Raw genomic sequence first — 23,251 nt, forward strand, 5'->3', positions numbered from 1 at the left:
CCAGGACAGCCAGGGCTACACAGAGAAACCCTGTCTCGAAAAACCAAAAAAAAAAAAAAAAAAAAACAAAAACAAAAAAAGTATTTCTAATTCACCATGAAAGGAGCTTCGGTATCAAAGATTAAGACTTGTTCAGGTTACCCAGTTCCTATCGACTCCCCTGATGACCCCTCCCCACAGCTATAAGGGTAGGTGTGGGAGTCTGTGATTATGTGGTTTCCACATTGACCTACTGAAATGGAGCCAGCAAAGCTGTTTTTCTTTTTCTTCCCTTCACAGACATGGCTGGGCCTCTGGGGTCCCATCTCCAGGACCTCTTCACAGGTCGTCGATTCTCCAGGCCTGTGCGCCAGGGCTCTGTGGAGCCAGAGAGCGACTGTTCACAGACCGTGTCCCCAGATACCCTGTGCTCCAGTCTGTGCAGCCTGGAGGATGGGTTACTGGGCTCCCCAGCCAGGATGACCTCCCAGATGTTGGGTGAAGAGCTGCTCCTTGCCAGGCTGCCCCCCAGCCGGGAAAGTGCCTTCCGCAGCCTGGGTCCTTTGGAGGCCCAGGACTCCCTTTACAACTCACCGCTCTCAGAATCCTGCCTTTCCCCTGCCGAGGAGGAGGAGCCTGATTCCTGTAAGGACTGCCAGCTGCTCTGCCCGCTGCCCACAGGCAGCTGGGAAAGACAGCAGCAAGTCTCTGATGTGGCCTCTTCTGGGGTGGTATCCTTAGATGAGGATGAGGTGGACCAGTGATCCAGACATGCCCAGTGGGGGCGTGTTTCCCCAGGCTGCTGCCTGGGGCGGAGCCTCTGTGGCCAAATGTGGGCTCTGAAGCTTTCAGAGGGCTTCTGGGAGCACTCACTTCTCCATTGTGTGTTTTGCATGAAAGTGTTTGGAGAGGAGGCAGGGGCCAGGCTAGGGGCGCATGTCCTGCTTCTTCCACTCATGGGGTTTGCCGGGGCTTGCCCGGGGCCCCTGGGGCATGGCTACAGCTGTGGCAGACAGTGACGTTCATGTTTCTTGAATCCAAAATGCCACATTTCCTCCTGGGATGTGAACCTGAGAGGGTTGTGGCTGGGCTGAGGAGGTGGAAATGGAGGAAGCCTGGCCACACACCCTCCCCCCTTCCCCCATGCCCCTCTCCTCTGCTTTTCTCTTCATCCGAGTCCATGTGCAGTGCGTGACTGAACCACCTCCACCTGTGGGGCTGGCTCCTGCCCTCCTGGAGTCTACAGATTGAGCCATCCCCTAAGGGTCCCCTTTGCCCAGCCGGGCTCTGCTGTGCTTCACCCCACCATTGTCTCTAAACCTTTTTTTTTTTCCCCTAAAGACAGGGGGTTTCTGGTCTGTTCTTTGAGCCGATCTTCTTTGGGAGGCACTGGAAAAGATGAAAGAGTGTGCCCTTGCCCCCTTCGCTGCTCCTTCACCCTGGCCCTTTCCCAGCATGGCAAGGTTGTGTGAGCACATGCAGAGACTCAGTAGGGCGGAACTGGAAAAAGTAAGGGCTCTGCTTGTTACAGAGCTGGGAGGGCCTTGTCCTTTCATCGAGGACCACAAGGGGGCAACCCGGGGAGCCAGATTTGTGCCAATGAATGGACAGTCCTGAGGGAGTAGCTGTCCTTGGAGGAGGAAAGAGGGTAGTGGTTTTCTTGGCTGAATGGAAGGCTGTAGCCACAGTGATAGGGGGCCCTGTCCCAGGCAGGGCGTTGCTGATCAGCCAGTGGAGGCCTCTGGCAGATTACGAGGACACTGGGGTTGGTAAGTGGCAGCAGAATGAATCTCAGAGGCTTGGGCAACAGGTAAGAGGATCCAAGGTGAAAATATGAGCCAACAGCACAAGTGTTCTATACATGAGTGGCTAATTAGGTGTTTATTCTATTTATTGTTTTATTAAATTAATATAAAAATCTTTGTAAATTTCTATATACATCTTGTCATTGGAGGCTCCAGTATAAACCCAGTTTAGTTCTGCCCTTTTCTCAAAGATGGGGCAGGGGCCATAGAACCCCACCTCATCCCGCCAGGACACTTGATGATCCCCCAGCAGTTAGGATGGCCTTGGGTTCCAGCTTCTGGTCACTGCTGCTTGCAGAAGGAATACAGGCCATCCATAAGGGGTTCACTGGCACTTGTCATCACTGTCAGAGGGGGTACCCTCTCGTGGGAGGCCGTGGCGGGATCTTGGCCCCCAGAGCGCATGCACCTCAGTGGTCTCTGTGTCACTGCTGCTGGTGGCACTGTCCCGGAAACTGGCGAGGGGTGGCCTGACTTTAACACCCTGTGCTGTGACAGAGCCTTCAATGGCCTTCCGGAGCTGGGAAGGTAAGAGTCAGATGTGTGCCTCAGACTCCTCCCCAGCACATCTCCTGGGGGAGCCAGACAGCTCTGATGCTATTTGGAAGTGTAAGTGGCTTTGGCCATGTCACCTCACCTCCTTTAGGGTGACAATCCCAATGAGTCTGCCAATGCTGGTGACGTAAGCATGGTCCACTCCCAGCAATGAGAAGATGGTATGGGTCTGCAGAACAGAGAGCAGAAAAACTTGCCTTGATATCCAAGGGAATAGCTCAGAATCACAAGCCAAAGGGGTCTAGGGCAAACTGGGGATGTGACAGTGGGAGGGACTGCTGGAGGGACATTTGAGCTCTGAGAATATTCCTGTGTCCCAAAGCTTAGAACCCAAAGTCTCAAGGCTGCTTGTATCTATCACGCTTTCCTAAGCCATCAGATGTGACCACCAGGCTTCAGACTTTATCAACAGTTTCCATTTGCTGTCTTGAAAACAGCTCTTGGCATTTCCTGGAATTGGTTATCTACTGTTTGGGGTACACTTATGAGCCTCTCGGCATAACAGGTGATTCAAGATGGGTGGTCCCAAGTGCCTTACATACTTTATTATTATTCTAAATTATGGGAAGGACAAGACACAGCATACTTAAGAGTCTCAGTGTTGGTGGTTCTGGGGACTGAAGCTAGGATGTCAAACAGGCTGGGTAAGGCTCCTACCCACTGGGCGGTAGCTCCAGTAGTAGTTCACTACTTAGCCCAGGCTGTCCTTGAACTTACTATACTGCTTTTGCCTCAGCCTCCTAAGTACTGGATTAGATGTGTGTGCCACCACACCCATCTTAGAAATTCAGTCTTTGAAGTCCTGTTTCTTCAGTACCTGTAATTGTCATGTAGTTAGATAGTGAACCTTACACCCTACGTGCAACAAATGAACCCTATGAGCAACAAATTAGCCTTAATTTCCTTGTCTGCCCTTGGAGGAAGCAGCTTTACTGCAAGATCTCCTAGCTTAAGGTCATGTAGTCCTCCTCACCTCTTCTGCAGGAGCTATTAAACAGTTCCCTTTTACTGCTCATTCCAAATCAGTGACCTAGCAGGCAACATGCTAGGTCACTTGTGGCTGGCAGTCACCATGATGGTCACTGCTCCACTTGTGCCGTTCTGCCCAGCTCTGCCTCACTATGCCCTGGACTGAGAATGGAATGAGTTTTCTTATTTTCTGCTTCTCCAGCTGGGCTCTGCCATTCTAGGGCTTTTCCAAACCTGAGTAGCACCAGGATTCCATAAAGTGGCCCAGGCTTTTGGAGGGAAGGGCTCACATATCTGGGTGGTCTTGAACTCGCTATATGGATGGATGACGGCCATCTGATCCTCTATCTCTTGAGGGTCGGGGACTACCAGCATGCTGAGTTTATGACATTCCGACTTATAAGTATGGCTAATCTAGTTAACTTCGACAGCTAGACAGAAGATTTGGGTTCAGCTAGTCTTGCTGTGTCACCTTGGGCTTGTTGGTCTCCTAATCTCTACCCACTCTAGCTAGCTGCTACTGTGAGGTTCCTAAAGACTCCTGTGTTCTCGCCCTCGGAAGGTGACCCTCCTGACCTTAAAACGGATCACTGCTTACTGCTTTCTTAGTAGATTCTAATTTAGAATAGAAGTTGTAGTGGGGCAGTTGTGGTGCACACCTTTAATCCCAGCATTTGGGAGGCAGAGGCAGGTGGATTTCTGAGTTTGAGGCCAGCCTGGTCTACAGAGTGAGTCCTAGGACAGCCAGGGCAACACAGAGTAACCCTGTCTCAGAAAAACAAAACAAAGAATTGAAACTGTAGAATTCTGGTCTTTTATGTTATCATTCCCATCCTTTGTACTTGTGTTAGTGGCTCCTTGGGGGCTTCTTCCCTTCCTGTGGTAGTTTAAGTTTATAACAAACACCTACTTTGTTCTTTTCAATTTTAATTTAATTGGACACCAGGGAGCCTGTTGGTGGGCGGGCCCACATTATGTGGGCCTGGGAACTGAACTGACAGGACAACAGAGCCTTCTGAAAGAATTCTGAGAGCCTCGCCAGGAGAGCTGGGTCTTGGGCCTGACTGAGAGACTTATGTAGGCAAATGACTTGCTTACTGTATGACCACAGAGTTTTAGGTCAGACTGTCTCTGGGTCCAGGCTCAGCATGGCTACTTAATTTCTTTATACAATTTTATTTTACAATTTCCTCTTCTATAATAATGGGAATGTCACACCAGGCAGTGGTGGTGCATGGCTTTAATCCCGGCATTTGGGAGTGAGAGACAGGTGGATCTCTGTGTTCTTTCATGCTGTGTTAGTTGCTTATGGTGGCTGACCCAGTGTGAGGTTTACAGACTGTGTAGACTACTGGTCTACAGTCAAGTGAGTTCCAGGACAGCCAGGGCTACAGAGAAACCCTGTCTCAAAAAAAAAAAAGTCATAACATTGGAATGTCACGTCACCCATTGGCTAGTGTGGCCGTGAGAACTAAATTACCCTCATGAAGACCTTAGCACAGTGCTGGGCATGTAGCAAGCACTTAGCAAGCCATCACGACCATTCTGTACGACAGACAATCAAGGGAATCATAGCAGGGTGTGAGGGTGTGTGCCTGTAGTTTCCTGAGAGACCACGGGCAAACTGTCACAGTTGGAGGCCAGCTTGTGCTATATGAGATCCTATCTCTGAAAAAGAAAGACAACAGATGGCTGCTGACTGGGAAAACCTGAGGTCTCCCGAAGCCAGGCTCTAAGTACCTTCTCGCCCATCTCTTCCTCTTCCGCCCTAGTATGGCAGTTCCTCGCTCATTTGATCTGAGGTCTCTATCTGAAAGTCTCCACAAGTTCCTTTTGCTGTTTTTGCTTTGTTTTTTGTTTTGTTGTTTTTTGAGACAGGATTTCTTTGTGTAGCCCTGGCTGTCCTTGAAATTGCTCTGTAGACCAGGCTGGCCTTGAACTCAGAAATCCACCTGCCTCTGCCTCCCAAGTGCTGGGAGATCTACCTACCTCTCCAGGGATTAAAGAAGTGGGCCACCACCGCCCAGCTGTTTTGTTTTTCTTTTGTCTCCTTCCCATCTTGGCCCCTGCTTGTATGTGTTTGGTATGCTGACTTTATAGCAACAGTTTGTGTCTACACCAACCTTTCACTCTTGTCTACCTACCAATGGAGGCTTCCACATTGTCTGTTAAAAATGGGATTAAAGCACTCCTTGGCTTTGGTTGGGCAGCCCACATTCCCCGGCTTTACATGGCAGCTCTCAGGTACCCAGTGGTGCCAGCCAGCCCAGCTTTGGGAGCCCATTTACCTCCATCTATCTGTACATGGCCCTCTTCCTGTTGTCTTCTCTGCTGCGCTATCTTCCTCATCTACCAGTTTTCCCTAGAACTGCTTGCTGTTAGACTCTCTGGGGTCTGACATTCCAAGCACCCTACTGGTGTCTCTCATCTTTGTTTATCTCTTCACTGCAGTGGCCTCATCCTTCTGGACTATTTGTTAGCTTGTTTATTAGATTTTCTTATCTGGCCTGTTTTTCAACCCCTCCCCCTCTTTTTTTTCCGTGTGGGTGTGTATCAGCCTTGTTGGGCTCTGGCAGCCTCCTGCCTAGCTCTGACCCTGGCCTGGCCTTCTGGCTTCCACCCAGTTCAAGCTGTGTCTTTGTTGCTGCTTTGGTCCAGAATTCCATGGGGTAACTGTGAGCAGAGGAAAATTGATGCCTGGCTCCACCAAGGAGCAGGACAAGGCTAGGGAGTCCTGGCTTACAGACTTACATGGCTGAAAGCAGTAAGTTTTACAAACAGCATTGAGTGTACTGTCTCCTACTCTTTCAGACCGCACTGCTCTGAGTCCAGACCTGGGTAGGACTATCAGATCTCTCCCTGTCCTACCTTGTGCAAAGAAGTCCGCTCCACCAGCTGGAAGGGGGCAGGGTCGATTTTGCAGTCACTGAAGTTGACTGGCTCATCTAGCTGCTGTTCTTCCCACTCTAAGATCTGAGAAGAGACTGAGAATTAGGGAGAGAGGGAACCCAGAAATTCCACTCTCACCTCCCCAAAGGCTGGTTTGCCAGCCTTCCTCCCAAGATGATAACACATCCAGGAAGAAACCGTCTAAAGTCTAATGGCATCTTACCTCCTCAGGACTCATCTCGCCTTCCGGGTCTGAGTCACTCTAGGAGGGAGACAGGAGGGTGGATGTGCCCCTGGCTCTGGGAGGTCTGTCCCACCTAGAAGTCCAGCCCTCCCTGCCTGGTGCTCCTGGGCTGCAGGGGGAGGGCCACACCTACCGCCAGGGAGATTCGGACCCGCTTCAGCTTGCGCTTGTCACAGGATTCCGACTTTTCCAACTTGGTCAGAGCCAAAGCAGAGAGGAGTTGAGGTTATAGGGAGAGGGGACGTGAAGGATGGGATGGAGCCCAGGAGGAAGGGCACGCTGCAGGGGCAGAGCTGACAGCGGAGCAGGAAGCAGGTCGAGTGGAAGAGTCATCGTAGGGTTAACTGGGAGAATCAGAAAGGGAGCTGGGCAGGCAGGAGAGGGCAGAATCCGGGCTACTCACTTCTGATGTTGCCTCTAGAGGTGGACTGCCACAGAAGAGGCTTCTGAGGGCAATGCCTGCTGACTCCATGTTGCCTGTGTTCCAAACCCAAGGTCCAGAGGGGCAAGGTAGATAGGGGTAAGGTGCAGAAGGCAAGGTGAGAGGTTTTTCCCACTCTTCCCTGTCTGCCTGGGTAGCCTCATCCAGCTGCAGTGTGGCTCAGGCTCTGTCTGAGCTGGAGGAGAAATGGCTCACCTGTGGTACCTTCCTGCAGGCTTGTACTGTTGCTGGGCCCTCTCTTTAGAGCAGGCTTCAGGGGCTTGTGAGTCTGCCCGTGGGCTCCAGAGAAGCCTGAGTCCTCTGTGTTCACCTGCATAGACAGGAAGGGGCTGGGAGACTATGGTTCAGGACCTACAAGGCTACAGGCTGACTCTTTAGGAGAATGTGTGGGTATGGAGCGTTTTCCCCTTACCTGGAAGCGGATAGATGTCTCAGAGCTAGGGGGGCTCTCCTGATCTGACGGTGGAGACATCTGGGCTTTTCTTAGCTTTTGCATGTGCTGCCGCCTGCGTGCTGGGCTCAGCTGGGCTCCTAGTAGTGCTACCACCTGTGAGCGTTCGATGGATCCCAATAGGATCATGGACTCTGGACAGAGCAAGGGAAGGGACTCAGGAGCTGGAAGTGACCTTCCTACTTGCTGCCGTCTACACCCAAGTCCTGGACAGAGGCTGCATACCTAAGGGAAAAGCCTCATTCTAGGCTCCCTGATCCTTCCCGATGCCCAAAACACCTGGGACCCCTCCTGGCCTTACCAGGAGACTCCACTAGGGCCAACATACGGCCCTTGGTTCTGTGCAGTGCCAACCGCAGGTCCCGAAAAGTGCAGCTGAGGGCTACATGGGGTACATCCCGAACCATGATGTCCTCGACTCGCACCCGGTACTGCCTGGAGGGAGAACTGTGCACTCAGTGTGTGCTCAGCATGGAAGACTGGCCCAGAGTTACCACCACCACCCCAGTGTCATGAGGAAGGGTGCAGAACCAGAGGGGACAGGAGTGGAAGGCCCTGGGGCAGTTAGCATTCTCTAACATCCTCTTGGTTGGGTCAGTAGAGGCCAACTACTGGACCCCCCCCCCGCCCCCCGCCCCACCCCTCCCAGCTGAGGGCAGCTCTAATGCAGAGCAAAACAACTAGGGTCTCAGCCTCACTGGTAAGAGACCTTGCTGGAGGTGGGGCTGAAGGGTCCAGGGAGGCCTACCCCTCACTCCCACCCTCTTTGCACTGGGCCCTTCATACTGGTGGCGGCCCCAGCCCAGCTCAGGCAGGTAGGGCAGCTTCTTGATGCGGATGATACTGTCATAGAGCGAGGGCTGCAGGCTCTGGGCAACAGCATTAGCCAGGATGACAGCAATCATGACAGGCAGAATGTGAGCGATCTGGCCCGTGAGCTCGAAGACAATCACTGCTGTGGACACTGTGTGTGTCACTGCTCCTGCGAGTGCAGCCGCCCCTGGGAACAGCCATGCTCAGTCTCCTAAGGATGCTCAGTTCCTTAGGATGCTTTGCCTTCCCTGGGACAAGGGTCTCTGGGAGTCCCTCAGGGTGGTCCCAGAGAGTAATCTGGCCTGCCAGCAGGGGGCACCAGAGCCCCACAGTCTAGCTGGGCTAGGGGTCTCCAAATGCAGGTATGGACTGGGGACTCTGCTGGGAGTATAAATAAGCCCCTAGCATGTGCAATAACCTGGGTTTGATCCCCAACACCGCAAAGCAAGTAGAACTGGGTGCTCACCAACCACAGCATAGCCTCCAGGTACAATTCGGTAGGTGCTGCTATCTGTGTGAATCCCATCTGGGAACCAGGCAGCCATGCTTTCGCCCACCAGCCGCCCAAATGCTGCTCCTTCAGGGAGGGTTTTAGGAAGAGAAAGAGGTAGTGGGGGAACACTAGGAAGAGAGAGGGTCAGAGGGGTAGGGGAGGGGCCAGTGGGCCATTTAGTAAAGGGGCAGTCCCATGGGAGTTGGGGTTTGGGCTAGAGTTGGACTCTACAAGCCATAGCCAGAGGGTATGAAGGGTGGGAGACAGGCAGCTGCAGACTCACCAATGACAAAGACAGGCATGAAGGCCCCACAGGGCACTGGGATAGTGGTAGCCAGTGCAGACATCCAGAACTGTAGGCAGGATGGGTTCAGAACTGAGGCCTCAGGGAAGCAGATCTTGCTCACCCATCAGGCACAATCTTCCCAGCGAGCAGGGAATCCCCAGAGGTGAAGAGAAAAGAAAGGACTCTACAACTACATGGCTTGGGTTCAAATCCTCACATCTGACCAGCTAGCTGTTTGGGCAGTTACACTTATCTTTTGGCTCGCCATCTTTAAAAGACATGGCTAGGAGTCCCTTTCTTACAATCTTCTGATTCATGCTAAGTGCTTGGGCTAACACCTGTATTTGGTGGCCTGGGTAAACATCAGTGGTGCACAGCTGGGGAAGGAGTCTCACCTTCATGAGGATGAAGATGACCAGGGTAAGGAAGACATTGGCACGTGGTGGGCTCCAGGCCTGTGAAGTGCTGGGTAGCTCTAGATCCTCTACCAGGCCCTGGCGGACCCATGTCCGGTTGTCAAACAGAGTGACTAGGGTCTCCTTCTGTGAGAGCTAGTGAACACAGTGCTTCAGTCTGGTGCACAGGACCCCAGGAAGAGTGCATGGGAACAAGCAGTCCCAGTCATGCTGCTGGGTGTGCGTGTGTGTCACACGTCTCACAGGGGCTACCTGTCCGGCCATGAACTGTCCAAAGCCAGGGGGGAAGGTCAGAGTGGAGATGAGCAGAGTCACCAGTGCCGGGAAGAGCAGCCGTCTAGAGACAGAGGGGTCACAGCGTCAGACAAGGGACACCATAGGCCAGGAGCCTTACATATCTCAGGACTAAGAGCAGAGCAGAGCCTTGGCTTATATATCAAAGCACAGAGCCCGGGAGTAGGTCCTTCTTATTGTGTTTGATGCCACAGCTCCAAGGGTGATGGGATCATTATAAGAGCTGGGGGGGTGCAGGGGTGTGTCCTTCCCTGACCCCGTAGGAGGCAGCAACAGTAAACACATGTCTAGCCCTTTCTTGGACAAGTCTGAGCTGTGACTGACTGCCTCTGCTCTCAGAAGCCCCAGCTAAAGGGCAAGTGATATGAGGGCTTAAAGATGTCTCTGCCACTATTTGCCCCTCTGTGGTGACTTGAGGGATAGCAGTCTAAGCTCAATGCAGGCTCACACCTCTGACCCTCCCACTGGGAGGCAGAGGCGGGTAGATCTCTGAGTTCAGGGCCAGGATGGGCTACGTAGAGAGTTCCAGACCAGCCAGGGAAGGCAGTGTGGAAGAAGCCAAGGTCACTCATAAAGTCGACCAGAAGTCCTGTAGGAAACAGCTCTCATGTCTCAGATACCTTCACATTCCCAGTTCTCAGGCTCTTAATGGAAAGAGCTATATTCTAGAGAGAACTTATCCATTCACACCAGTCATGGGGTAAACTGAGGCACAAACACTACCTGCTATCTGGATTGGCCCTGAAACCCTGAGAAAACCTCAGTGCCCAGCCCCTGCCTATGGTTCAGAAGTAACCATTTCCATGTGGCTTCTCAGCATCAGACAATTTTCCAAGCTTAGCAGCCTTTATGTTTTCATTTGACAGAGACATAGTGTCACACTGTAGCCACAGATGGCTCAGAATTTGCTACAGTTCTCCTGCTTCAGCTTCTGCAGTGCTGAGATCCTAGACCTCTGTTACCCGACCTTGCTGAAGCGCCTTATTTTGACTGGGCTTCTACTTCAGAACCTCAGTGCCTCCCCCTCTCCCCATGTGGTCCTTATACAACCCAGAACAGTCTGGAGAAGAGTCTGTGGCCAACATACTTCCTCATGAGGAAGCGGTTGATGGTTTTTTGCTTCCGCATCACCTGGACAATCTTCCGGTTCAGGTAGACAAAGAGGGCTCCCCCGAAGCCACTAGCAATGCTAGAGAAGAAAGAAGTACAGGGGTAGGGTTTCCATGAGAAGTACATGCCTTTTCATGGAAGCCTCCTTCCTGACCTACACCCTCCCCTTAGCTCCTTACCCAATGACAGCAAAGGCTGGCAGCTCTTGCAGGTCAAAAGGGAAGTCGAGTCGGAACCGAGTTTTGAAGAGAGCTGTGATGGTTTCTAACGAGGAGAAATAGGGGGGCAGGTCTAACTGTGTCCCATTTAAATAACCTTAGATTCCCCTCCCCTAAGATTCCCACCTTCATCACGGTTCCACACTGCCAAGACCCGAAAGATGAAGGCACTGAAGGTGGCCGCAAAGAAGCCCCGCCAGTAGTTCCTAACAGCGAAGAAGGTGGAGGTGACCTCAATGCTGAATAGGACCCCTGCAGGGGGCAGAGGACATCACCCTTGAGGCCAGGGTCTGACCTATGGACTTAACTCCCAGGGGAAGAGAGGTCGAGGAGGAGAGGCCACATGTAGGGCTAGGCTGTGCTGAATGGAGCCCTGCCTACCTCCGATTGGTGCGGCAAAGCAGCAGCCCACTCCTACTGCGCATGCAGCAGCTAGCATCTCCGTGTTCCGGGACTCATGCTGGCAAGGATGGGAGGCAGTGTCAGCTTGGGCTCAGCAGACCACCCTTCCGTCCCCTAGATCTTAGGGCTTTCCTCTTACCTCATAGATACCCCCAAAGAGGGAGAGGAACTTGCTGAGAAGGGCGGCACACATGCTGGCAATGTGCACAAAGGGTCCCTGGAGGTAGGGGTCGGTAGTGAGTAGGGACGGGACTTTCTGGACCTTCGCCTGGCCTTTTCTTCCAATGGGAGGGACTCCTTCATTCCCCAACCTGCAATTACCTCTTTGCCAAGGGGCATCCCACTGCCCAGGGCACAGGTTAGCCCAATGACCTTAGCTACAAAGGTCTTGAGGGTGAGGTATTCTTTCAGCACCACTCCCCGAAGGATGGTTTTCATTTCGGGGATGCCAGACCCTGCAGAGATACACGTTCCCAGGAGCGTTGTCTGATTACACACGCCATTCCATTCGGGAAGCTTGAGCCTCCCCCAGCTCCTCCTATCCTACCGACAGCCTGTGGGGCCAGGATCTGGGTGAATCCGGCAGAGAAAGTGATGAGGACCACGGGGTAGGTAACCCAAGCCAGGTACTGGAGTAAGATGTTGGTGTTTAAGCCCCGGGACATCCATTGCTGAGCTGTGGGCAAAAGACATGCCTGCTGGACTTAGAGTGCACACACACCCGCACCTTGCCTGCCACTGGGACAGAATGATAAGACAAGTGTACAGAGCTGGGACGGAGGGAAGGCAAGGCAAGGCTAGAGAAGGCATTCAATGGGACAAAGCCCATCGCAGATAAGACCGTTGCCGAGGGAAGGGAGGAAGGTGTGGCCCGTACAAGTGGCAGTCATTATTGCCTGGAGATGGACAGTCAGACTGGCCAGAGGAAGTGGCCAGTAGCCAAGTTACCTAAACAACTGTGGCATGCAGGAAAGAAGTTACCTCGCCAGCCTTTGCCCTCACCCTGTAGACAGACAGCGATGGCATAGTCCATAGCCCAGCTGACCAGTGCCATGAGGAGCCCCAACAGAACCAGGAAGATCCAGTCTTCACCGACCCTGGACACCAGGAACTTGTGGCAGCGTACAGAACAAACTGGAAGCAAGGAAGGAAAGATGCATAAAGAAGCTGGTCCCAAAGTGTTCCTACTCTGTACCCTGTTTCTCCCCATCCCCCATGGGCAGCTCTAATTGTCTTTGTCTCCCTCAAAATAGAACACCCAGGTCCCTGCCCCAATCTGGATCTTACTGCGACATCTGGCACATCGGCTCTGTCCATATTCTAGGAGCTCTGGGGTAGCCCGGGCAGAAGGGGACCCCTTCCAGGGCTCAGGCCCTCCCAGGCGAATACGAGCAGCTTCCTCTTTGGCAAAGGCCCCGAGTTCCTGAGTGTACCGGCCATACATCTGGAGCAATGGACAGAATGTAGCATGAGCCTGAGTGGCTGAGGTGGGGAGACAGAAAGTTCCTGGGTTTTGACCCTGCCCCTCGCTCAGCTCCTGCACTGTATACCCCATCTTGAATCCAGTTTATACTCAGGCTCAGAGTGTGGGAACAATGCACAGTGCAGACTGCGGGGGCTGTCCTGGCCAGAGTGATGGAGACAGACAAGGTACAGGGACACAACTCTGGGGGTGGCAGAATAATCGGTCCTCTTCTAGTAAGTCAGGGGTGGAGCAGGAGGGAAGGGTCCAGAGGAGGGAAAAGATGGAAAAACCTGAGGCAGTCTGAAAGTAGGAAGGGGGAAGGTCAGAGGGGCAGTCAAGGGCATATGTACAACAACAAGAACCTGGTAGAGCTGAGGGCAGCGGAGCTGGGCCTAGGAGGTCCCAGCCCCAATCCTTATCACATTCCTGCTGGGCCTTTGGCCTGTGACCAACTCAGCTGCACCCTTCCCACCCACCCTAATCCCCTTGTCCTCATTCTCCACTCCCAACCCCATTAGCCTGTCAGCCCAGCAGACATGGAAAGCCTCTTTGGGTGGATAGGCAGTGCTGGGTGGCAGCAGTCCTACTCTGGGACTGCACTTGGGGCCAGTGACAGGTTCAAGGACCACCGAGGCTGGAGATGGCAAGGCTGTGGCTACTAGGCTGATGGGAAGGGAGAGTGTTATGGCTGGACCTGCCAAGCTGGGTGTGTGTTGGGGGGTGGGGAGGAGCAGATTCTGGCTGCCACCCGCGGAGCTTCAGGACACAAAGGGCTCCTGTTGGGGTTGTGGGGGGGGGAGGGAAAGATCGAGACACAGGGTGAGACATAGAAGAAAGGGGGGAGCAGGGGGGAAGAGGAACTTCAGAGGAAAGGCAGAAAGAAGAGTCAAGGAAAAGCAACATAAGTGTCCAGAGCAGGGAGGAGGAAGAAGAGTGTACAGAGAAACACAGCAGGTGGGAGGAGGTGAGCAAGACAAAAGGGTGGGAGGGGAAGTGGGAGAGGCCAGAGCAGGGAGCGCTTGACCCTGAGAACTCAGTCCACAGACACAAGGAGATGGAGCAGCTCGAGCTGGTGCAAACGAGTTACCATTCCCTGTTAGATGCCTGGCTTCCATGGCCAAATGCACCTCTTCTTGACCCGTGGAAGGCCAGGATATGGGCCATCTCCAACAAAAGGACTTGCCTCCACTATCGATTGGCATTGTACTCTCATACCAGTTATTCTGTTTCACAGTCTCTGGTAATTGGGCACCTCTCTCAGTTACAGCCCAGGCCCTCTCCTACAGCCGTTTCTCCCTGTTATCCTCCCGGGCAAATTCCAGCCTCAGGTGATAAAAAAGAAACTACTGGGCCACTTTCTTTCCTTAGGGCTTGGTCCCCCATTCTGGTGACACGAGAGTGAATGGCTTCTCAGCAATGGTGGTCATGAGTCATCTCAAAGCTCAGGACCCCTGCTTCTTATGAGGTCAAGGGACACTCCATGGGCGTGGGTGGTGGTGGTGGGGTACCTGGCTAGATCCAGCTGGAACAAAGGTTTCAGTTCTCACACCCATTCCTGCTTCCTGCATCGGCCCTAAAGCTTCAGTCCCCAGGGTGGCAAAAAGCCACCTAAGCCACCTTTCCCAACAGGGTCTACTGAGGAGTTCTTGTCAATGTTGGGCTTGAGCTGTTAAAGGCAGGGGTTGGGTTTGATCACTTCCTACTGTCTTTAAGCTAAGCTTGGGACCATGTACACAGCAGGGACCCAGGAGGGTGTTGAATGTAGATAGACATGTGGATAAAGTTCAATAGTATATATAGATGGTGCTCAGAAAGAGCACTGGGCTGTTGTAACTTGGGCTCGAGTGGTAAGTGAAGAAAACAAAAACGTGTATGCAGAAGGGGGTAAGAGAAAGGACACCTGGGCCAAGCACCTGGTGTCATTGTCTTCTGCAGGCCACCAGTCTCAGCCAGAAACCAGAAGCAGCTTTCCAACACTCGGAACCTACAGCCTGGCGGATCCCGAACCTCAGTTTCCACAGCTGAGAAAGGCTGAGGCCGGGTTAGGGTAGGCCATCTGTCCTCACACTTTCCAGGGCAACCTGCAGCATTGGTACCGTAGCGCAACCCTTGGGTTTCACTTACCAGGGTCTGCTCGTACTGCAGCGCTCGAGGCTCCATCCCTTCCCCCGCCGCCGCCGCCGCGGCAGCCGCGGCCGTTGCAGCCGCCATCTCGGTGCACTGTCCTCTTGCCTCCCTTAGCTTCTCGGCCTTGACTCAGCTCCCGGCCCGCTGAGCCCGCGCCCGCACCCGTCCCGTCCCCTCAGCCCAGGCGGCCGAGTGCAGAGTGCGACGGGTCCCCGGGCGCGCGCCGCAGGCTCAGCCTCCCGCTAGCGTCTCCTCCTAGGCGGGCGGGCCGAGGGCGGTGCCCTGCTTTGCTGCTCCGCCCCGACCCATCTGCAGGGGCGTCCCTGCCCGGCCGGGGTCTGCATTGGGGCCGCCTCCTGGTGTCCGGAGAGGCGGCAGGGGGCGCTTGAAACACGATCTCGCACCCCTTCGCCACGGAGGCCCGGGATTGACCCAGCGCCCTGAGGGTGCGGGGGCCGGGCGGGGGCGGGTCTGCTGGCACGTGGAAGGGACGGGCTCTCCCGCGGCTGCAGCGTTGTGCGGGAGGGGCTGGAGATGTGGGGACTCTTGGACTGGGGTAGGGGGCTACTGAAAAAAGCTAATTCGGGCTCTCTAAGCCAGACCGGACAGGGGCAGCCTCTGCTTCACACATTCAGGCGGCTCAGACGCATCTGGGAGGAAGCCCGAGAGCCGGCTCCCTCCTTGCCTCCCTTTCTCCTTCCTTTCCTCCGGGTTCCCCCGGGAAGGTGCACCTGGAATGGCTAGGCCTGGAAAGAGGGGCGGAGGTGGAGGTGGGAGGGGACGGGAAGGGGTGAGGCCCGAGGGAAGGGAGCTATTGGTGCGGGGGAGGCCGCTCCTGGGAGGCGGGTTGGGGGGGGGGGAGCAGAGGTCGCTCCTCCCAGGCACCGCTTAAGGGGGAATTTGAGTAGCTGCTGACGCCCGGAGGAAACGGCCTACTGAGGCTCCACATTGTCTTTCGGGGTCCTTGGAAGGTCAAGAAGAAGGTGTCGAGGGCACAAAGAGGATGGGCAGCGTTAGGTTGGAGCCACTGGAGAGGACAGTGTCCAGAAATCTGTGGAGAAAGAATAGTACCAGGATGAAGACTCATTCAAGAAACAAGAGAGTGCCCAGCACAGGGGCTGTAATGAGAGGAGGTAGCACCTAGAAAGAAGGTATTGCGAGCTGTCGCCTCCCAGTGAAAGGCCAGTGTCGGGTGAAGGCGCACTTCAGTGTCCAGAAGAGGGTGGTATAGTGGGGTGACAGGCAGTACCAAGTTCAGTTGGCAGTGTTCTAGGGGACCAGTGTGAGGCTAGTGCCAAGCAGGGCCAAGGGAAGACGGGAGTGGCGAGGAGGTGAAGCCCCAGGGGAGGGCACAATGCGGGCTTTCCTTTCCCCCGAGAATGACATCATGGCAAATTCCCAAACCGGACGCACCCGGCTCGGGTGATGTCTAGCTGGTCCGCGCCAGCTCGCACCAGCGTTGGGGACCTTGGTGACAGTCTGAGGGGCTGGGCACCGGGTCCTGGAGGGCTGGTGCTCTGCGGGCGGGGTTCTGCTCCACCTGCCTGCTGCACGGACTGTGCCCTCGGCCGGCACGCGGACTTCAGGGAAGGGCTAGGGCCGGGCTTCTCTGGGCCAAGGATCAAGGTTCCTGGCTGGGTTAGGCCCCCAAGCTTTCCACGCTTTGGGATCCACGGTCTGAAGAGGGCGCCGTCGAGCCGGGCGCAGCGCGGTACCCCGTCGGAGGTGGGACTTAATCTGTCCCCGCCTCGGGCGGAGTCACCGAGTTTTGAGACTCGCCCACAAGGCCCGAGCGCCTCGGAGGTGGCCCTTCCCGGCGGAAGTGAAGAAGCCCCGAGAGGGAGGCAGCGGAAGTGGCTGCGTGAGTGCAGCCCGTGCGCACGCGCCCTCGGCCTCGCTGCCGCTTTTGGGGCGGTACTCTGCCCTGTCTGCTTTTCTCCACGTGAGGGGGTGCGCGAATCCCCAGTGGTGGCCGCGCGCTCACATCCTCTGCAGCTCTCGTGCCCTTCGCGATGGCGGGCATCCTGTTCGAGGATATTTTCGATGTGAAAGACATCGACCCAGAAGGCAAGAAATTTGACCGAGGTAAGCGGTGTCGGGGCGGTAGGAGGGAAGAGGCCAACATACCCACCCACCCCAAGTGGCTGGCCCGCCCCGCCCTCTCGGTACCTCCCTCAGGAAACAGTTTTGTTTTTTTGTTTTTTTTTTCGTGAATGAGAAACTTGAGAGCTTTTTCTAGTATATTTGCGGTGCCTGGTGCCCGGTGCCTGGGTGGCCCTTAGCTGGGTGCTGGCATACCCCTGGGAACCTTTCTTAACTCCCTATACAGTTATTACGTGCTCTACCGTGTTCTGAACTTTATTCTTGGAAAAAGTAGATGGTGCCTTATCTGTTTTGTTACCCCAGGTCTTGCAGCGAGATACCTGCCTGCCTTCCTAACCAATAATTTTGTATTAGCCTAAGAACTAGTTAGCTCTTTCCGGAGCTCTCTGAATTTCATTCAGCTGACCGCTTGGTGTATTTATTTTCCCAACGATCCGGAAGTTGTTTCTTCTTGTTGTCGCTTTGCCTGGAGGCAAATGTTTTAAGACAGAAGTCAGTTTTCAATAAACTGAGTCACTTTCCTCAGATTCCCTCAGTAGTGTCTCCCGCTAGAAAGAGGAAGTCTCAGGACAAGTGAGAGTCTAGTCTAAATCATCCAGGCGTATTTAGTTAGAGCCTGGAGACTGGCCACTGCCGGAGGAGCTTTGCCGCTTTCTTGGGACCCTGTCACTTGCTGAGGTTACTGCCTTCTTCCCTCTTGTGAATCTGATTCTGATTGCAGTTGTGGGAGGCTGGTGGGTGTGTGCATGTTAGATGATTTGATCTCTTGCATTTGACCCCAAGCTGGCATCGATGGACTTTGTAATTATGTCTGTCATATACTCTTTCCCAGTATCCCGGCTGCACTGTGAGAGTGAATCTTTCAAGATGGACCTCATCTTAGATGTAAACATTCAGATTTACCCTGTGGACTTAGGTAAGTATTGAACACAGGCAATGGCAAGAGGATTTTGGTCTTTGGTGTCCACTTTACCCTGATGTTGCTGCTCTATTCAGGTGACAAGTTCCGGTTGGTTATAGCTAGTACTTTGTATGAAGATGGTACCTTGGATGATGGTGAATACAACCCCACAGATGACAGGCCTTCCAGGTGAGGTAGCAGTAAACAAGTGACTAAGATAAGAATATAGTGCAGAGAAAGTATAATATGTAGATTATGGATATACATATGTATAACTATGTTATAGAAAATTTGATTTCTTGGATACAATATGTATTATATACTATGCACATTACATGCCAATGTATAACATAAGTTATATAATGTTATATATTAGATATAATATATAACATGTATATTATAGTATATAATAACATATGTTAATACTATATATAAGTAACTATGATGAGACTATAATGAATAAAATGAAATATATAATTATTTATATATTATATATAATGTTGTACATTACACATGATATATAGTACATGTTATATATTACATATAATGTTATATAACATATGTTCTATATTATGTATATATTATAAAGAAAGAAGAACATAAGCACATAGGAAAGTCTTTACTTCTAGAGATAAATGATTGCTGTCAGCGGAATCTGAATTACCTTAAAGGCATTGCTGCAGTTAGAGTTCGGACAACTAGCTGGGCAGTGGTGGTACACACCTTTAATTCCAGCATAAGCACTTGGGAGGCAGAAGCAGGCAGATTTCTGTTCAAAGCCAGCCTGGTCTACAGAGTGAGTTCCAGGACAGCTAGGGCTATACAGAGAAACCCCGTCTCAAAAAACCAAAAGAAAAAAAAAAAAAAAGAATTCAGACAACTAGACCTGGATGTGAGGCTTTTGTCTATGATCCAGGATTCAGGAGACGGTTCACGAGTTCAAGAAAATTTTTGGCCTCATATCAAGTCTGAGGCCAGACTTGGCTACATGAGACCCTGTGTCTAAAAAAATTGAAAAAAAATTCAGATGACTAGTTTTATTCATTACTGAGAGCAGTGATCATAAGCTTGTGAATCGCATCTATTTAATTTATTTGAGACAGGCTCTTCTCACTTTGTGGTCCTGGTTGACCTGGTCTGTGTAGATCAGGCTGGCCTTGAACTTACAGTCACGTCTACCTCCGCTGCCTCAGCGCTGGAATTAAGGTTATGTTATGTGCCACCTTTGGTGCAGGGTTAGGTTTCTTAAGGCTGAGGAAAGGATTACATAGTAACTTAGATCTTGTGAGGGAGCTTGGTGTGATAGAAGGACTCTGAAGTAGTAGGTCTGGTGACCCACACCCTTAATCCCTGCACTTGGGAAACAGAAGCACAAGTCTCTGACTGTGAGTTTGACGCCAGCCTGGTCTGTGTAGCCAGTTGGAATAGGGCTAAAAGGCCACGACTCACTCTTGAGTTTTCGGTTCAAAGCCTTCTGTCTCCTCATCAGTAGAATACAGATGGTCATGTGTACCTCTCAGAATTTCTGTGGGGGCTAAGGAGGGTCATGGTTCTGCAGTGCTTCTAAGCAGTCTCCATTTCTAAAGTCCCCTTAGACTCTTACTATGAAGAGTGACCAGTCTGTTGTTTGTAGGGCTGACCAGTTTGAGTATGTCATGTATGGGAAAGTGTACAGGATTGAAGGGGATGAGACCTCGACTGAAGCAGCCACACGCCTGTAAGTAACACTGTCTGGGAAAAGTCTCCTCCCTCCCTGCTCTGAGGTTGGGCCATGCTTCTACTTCTGTGTTGCCGCCCTCCCCCCACCCCTACCCCCTTTTGTTTCTAGTATTCCAAACCTAGGTGGAAGAATTTGTCTTGGGAACAGTTTCCAGCCTGAATGTGGGTCACTCAGCGTCACCCATAGTCAGGGTTTTCAAGACCCTGTAGTCCAGAGGAGGCGCGAGCTATCTTGCTTTGTGAAGGACAGCAAAGCATCTTGCTGGAGAACACATGCCCTATGCATAATCAGGCCTTGTTTGTTTGTTTGTGTTTTGGTTTTTACTTAAGTATGTGTTGCTTCTCTGTATCTCAACCCTTGGATCTTTGGTTTCCCTGCCTGAATTTTTTTTCCCCTTTTCTTTAAAATGATGTTTAAAAAAGTGTGATTGTCAGAAACTAGAAGCACAGAAAAAGAAGAAAATGAGAAAAAGAACAATAGTCACCTAGGGAATCTAAAGAGTTTGAGTAGCTGGTGTGGTGGCAGATATCTTTAATTCAGCATTGGGAGGCAGAGGCAGGTGGATTTCTGGGCATTCCAGGCCAGCCTGGTCTACAGAGTGAGTTCCAGGCCAGCCAGGGTTACATAGTGAGACCCTGTTTTTAAAAAACAAACAAACAAAGAGTTTAAATAGTTTTTTTTAAGTGTTTACATTACATTTCTCTTTAAGATCCTTTACAATATTTTTCTTACTAGTTGAAAGCTCCCCGAGCTTTTTTTTTTTTTTTTTTTTTTGAGACAAGGTAGCCTGGACTGGGACTGACCCAGGCTGCCGCTGGACTCAGGAGATCGACTTTATTGCCTCCTGCTGCTGGAATTAAAGGCCTGAGCCGTCCTCTTGGCTCCTTAGCATTTTCAAAAATGTATTTATTGTATGTGTGTGTGTATCATGTGCAGGCATGAGTCCACCAAGGTCAGAAGAGGGCATTGGATCCCCTGGAAATGGAATTAAAGTGGTTATGAGATGCTGTGTGGTGCTGGGAAGTGAACCCAGGTTTTCTGCATTTTATAAGAACACCTAGTGATCTTCCGGTTGAGCCATCTCTGCAGCTCCTACCTAAACAGTCTAGTAGCTGTATAGCGTTGCAGTGAATGGTGACATTTTCATTTGTATGTCTCCTAGCTCTGGACTTAATGCATTCAGTTCTCTCCTAACCTTTGGTTCCCGGTGACAGAATACCAGGAGAGTGCCTTTTTAAACCATGGGTGGGAGCTGCTGGGAAGCAGCTGCTGTAGAGTTTAGGCTCAGGACAAGGGCCTTCTCTTTCAGCTCTGCATACGTGTCCTATGGGGGCCTGCTCATGAGGCTTCAGGGTGATGCCAACAACCTACATGGATTTGAGGTGGACTCCAGAGTTTATCTGCTGATGAAGAAGCTGGCGTTCTGAACTTCGTGGGAAACCAGACTTGCTGCTTAGTCACTCATGTCATGGACGCTGTTCAAGCCTGTGTAGAAGCTGTCGGTGTTAGCCTGTAAAAGGGGCGGAGCTCTGTGTCCACTGTGGGGACATCTTCAGTTTGTCTGAATTCAGTGGAAAACCGACTTGTCTGTAAAAGGCCAAGAGGGAGAACTTAGCATGAATCTGAAGTTGTATATGATTTTTTTTTTTAATTAAAGTTTACTTTTTCAGACTCTTCTCCATTGTCATTGAGGGTTGGGGAATCCAAGGTTTGGCTTTTTCTGTTTAGCCCACACTGGCCTTGAACTTGATTTTCTTCCTGCCGCTTCCCCCCCCCCCCCCCCCCGAAGTTCTGGGATTTCATCACACCTGGCAATACATCACACATAGGCAGATCTGGGTTTTAAAACCCTCTGTGTTCTAAATCTCCTCTGTGTTCTAAATCTCTGTCTCTCTCTCCCTTTCGATTTCCTCCTACTAACTGGCTGTGGTGTGTGTGTGTGTGTGTGTGTGTGTGTGTGTGTGTGTGTGTGTTGTAAACTGGGAATTGAACTCAGATTGTCAAGAGAGGCTTCTTTACCTACTGAGCCTTTTTGCTGGCCTCCAGTTGTCCCTTGATGGCCTGGGTTTGTCACAGGAGCAGGTTTCCCTGCTGGGATGCCTGGGGTGTTTCCTTCCCCATCTCTTTTGGTCTTTACCAGAGGTGTTAGAAATAGTGTTTAGGGAAATGGGTTGAAAATGAGTGGCCTCAGCAGGGAGGAGCAAAGGTGTTTTTTCAGTTTCCACAGTAGGGTGTGTGGGTGTGATGCTTTGGGGGATGGGAGGAGTCCTGTAATCATCCCACGGAGTCAGTGCTTTTGTAGGGTTGAAGGAAGATGGGCTGGGTTACACTGGAAGATCCTTATCAGTTCGAGGCCAGCCTGGTCTACAAAGTGAGTGCCAGGACAGCCAGGGCTACACAGAGAAACCCTGTCTCGAAAAACCAAAAAAAAAAAAAAAAAAAAAAAAAAAAAAAAAAAAAAAAAAAAAAAAAAAAAAAAAAAAAAAGAATTAGTGATACAATGCCACTGTCACTGTCCTGGCAAAGAAAAGGCGACTCGAAAAGTGCTCTGCTTACAAGCACTTTTTTTTTTCCTTCAAACATTTATTTTGTCTTATTGTATGTGTGTGGCAGTGAGAAGGTAACTTTCAGGCGTGGTGTCAGTCTTTTTACCCACTGAGCCATCTTGCCAGCATGCTCTTTGTGTGTGTGTGTGTGTGTGTGTGTGTGTGTGTGTGTGTGTGTGTGTGTGTTGGGGAAGAAATGATGGAATCAGCTACACAGAATGATTGGGTTTAGGCTTTTGGCTTTGGTTTTGAGAGGGCAGCGATGGATCCAAGGCTTACTAGGCAAGCAAGTGTGGCATCACTCAGCTGGATCTTCAAGGTTTAAAAAAACAAAACAAAAATTTAGAGGTGGAGTCTGAGGTGTCAACTGTCTGAAACTTGTTATATAGCCACGGGTGACCTTGAACTTGTGATCCTCCTGCCTCAACCTCACAAACTGCTGAACTTAAAGGCATGCACCTGGTTTCGGGATTAGAGTCTTAAGAAGGTAGATAGGGTTACATGGTAGAAACCGGTTACTCAGATTTGCCAGTGTGGCTGCCTGGGACTTTGTGCTGCAGATCAGCATTCTCACTTGCCATCTGACTGCTGGGAACCCACAGGCTTGTCTAGCTCGGTGCTGGCTCTTACAGGTTGTAGTGTTTGGCTTGATGATTTTTTGTTTGTTTGTTTTTGGTTTTGTGCTGAGGGGATTGAACCCAGGACTTGTGTTTGCTAGGCAAGACCACAGAGCTATGTCCCTGCCATAAAAATTATTTTTTGAGATCTTTTGTAATCTAGCCTGGATTCAAACTCTGTAGCTGAAATGCTGGGTTTACAGGCATGTGCCATTATGTCCAGCTTTTTTTTTTAACTTAAATTTTATTATCATGTGTATATGTGTGATGTATGTGTGATGTATGTGTGATGTATGTGTGATGTATGTGTGATGTATGTGTGATGTATATGTGCAAGTGTGGGAGTTGGCATGTGATGGTGTGCATAATGAAGTTGAAAGACAACTTCTGGGAGTTCTTGCCTTTT

General features: G+C 51.5%; 3 protein-coding genes across 5 annotated transcripts in view; 2 read left to right on the forward strand and 1 right to left on the reverse strand.

The window, feature by feature from the left end:
• Fam131a (family with sequence similarity 131 member A) overlaps positions 1-1,913 on the forward strand; it is a 9,653-nt gene extending 7,740 nt beyond the window's left edge. For all 3 annotated transcript variants that reach the window (XM_029470462.1, XM_029470461.1, XM_021184373.2), the window contains one exon: positions 280-1,913. In XM_029470462.1, the coding sequence (XP_029326322.1) occupies positions 280-743 (464 nt within the window). In that variant the 3' untranslated portion in view covers positions 744-1,913. The remainder of the gene's footprint in view (positions 1-279) is intronic.
• On the reverse strand, positions 1,833-15,708 carry Clcn2 (chloride voltage-gated channel 2). The gene is made up of 24 exons (XM_021184372.2): positions 14,956-15,708; positions 12,654-12,810; positions 12,369-12,500; positions 11,914-12,042; positions 11,688-11,821; positions 11,506-11,583; positions 11,346-11,424; positions 11,091-11,216; positions 10,926-11,010; positions 10,724-10,825; positions 9,595-9,679; positions 9,322-9,477; positions 8,924-8,993; positions 8,614-8,724; positions 8,121-8,334; positions 7,636-7,769; positions 7,296-7,468; positions 7,079-7,193; positions 6,845-6,918; positions 6,575-6,634; positions 6,421-6,459; positions 6,177-6,281; positions 2,422-2,508; positions 1,833-2,304 (listed from the first exon to the last, which is right to left on the reverse strand). Exons 1-24 carry the CDS (start codon positions 15,040-15,042, stop codon positions 2,110-2,112), a joined length of 2,727 nt encoding a protein of 908 aa, XP_021040031.1. The 5' UTR covers positions 15,043-15,708; the 3' UTR covers positions 1,833-2,109.
• A 130-nt stretch (positions 15,709-15,838) lies between these two features.
• Positions 15,839-21,356, forward strand: Polr2h (RNA polymerase II subunit H). Its single transcript, XM_021184375.2, has 5 exons — positions 15,839-17,043; positions 17,894-17,977; positions 18,058-18,151; positions 19,596-19,679; positions 20,992-21,356. The coding sequence occupies exons 1-5, from the start codon at positions 16,971-16,973 to the stop codon at positions 21,107-21,109; spliced, it is 453 nt and encodes a 150-aa protein (XP_021040034.1). The 5' UTR covers positions 15,839-16,970; the 3' UTR covers positions 21,110-21,356.
• The last annotated feature ends 1,895 nt before the right edge of the window (positions 21,357-23,251 follow it).

The sequence above is a fragment of the Mus caroli genome, chromosome 16, assembly GCF_900094665.2.
Source record: "Mus caroli chromosome 16, CAROLI_EIJ_v1.1, whole genome shotgun sequence".
NCBI lineage: Eukaryota > Metazoa > Chordata > Mammalia > Rodentia > Muridae > Mus > Mus caroli.

What these genes read in the sequence shown, in the direction of transcription:
- Clcn2 (XM_021184372.2), bottom strand. Translation starts at nt 15,042, where the DNA reads ATGGCGGCTGCAACGGCCGCGGCTGCCGCGGCGGCGGCGGCGGGGGAA. An exon ending in CCTGCAGGAAGGTACCACAG is followed by an intron (nt 6,919 to 7,078) that starts GTGAGCCATTTC and finishes TTTGGAACACAG; the next exon opens with GCAACATGGAGTCAGCAGGC. An exon ending in GCGAGATGAGTCCTGAGGAG is followed by an intron (nt 6,282 to 6,420) that starts GTAAGATGCCAT and finishes GTCTCTTCTCAG; the next exon opens with ATCTTAGAGTGGGAAGAACA.
- Polr2h (XM_021184375.2), top strand. Translation starts at nt 16,971, where the DNA reads ATGGCGGGCATCCTGTTCGAGGATATTTTCGATGTGAAAGACATCGAC. An exon ending in GATTTACCCTGTGGACTTAG is followed by an intron (nt 17,978 to 18,057) that starts GTAAGTATTGAA and finishes TGCTCTATTCAG; the next exon opens with GTGACAAGTTCCGGTTGGTT. An exon ending in ACAGATGACAGGCCTTCCAG is followed by an intron (nt 18,152 to 19,595) that starts GTGAGGTAGCAG and finishes TGTTGTTTGTAG; the next exon opens with GGCTGACCAGTTTGAGTATG.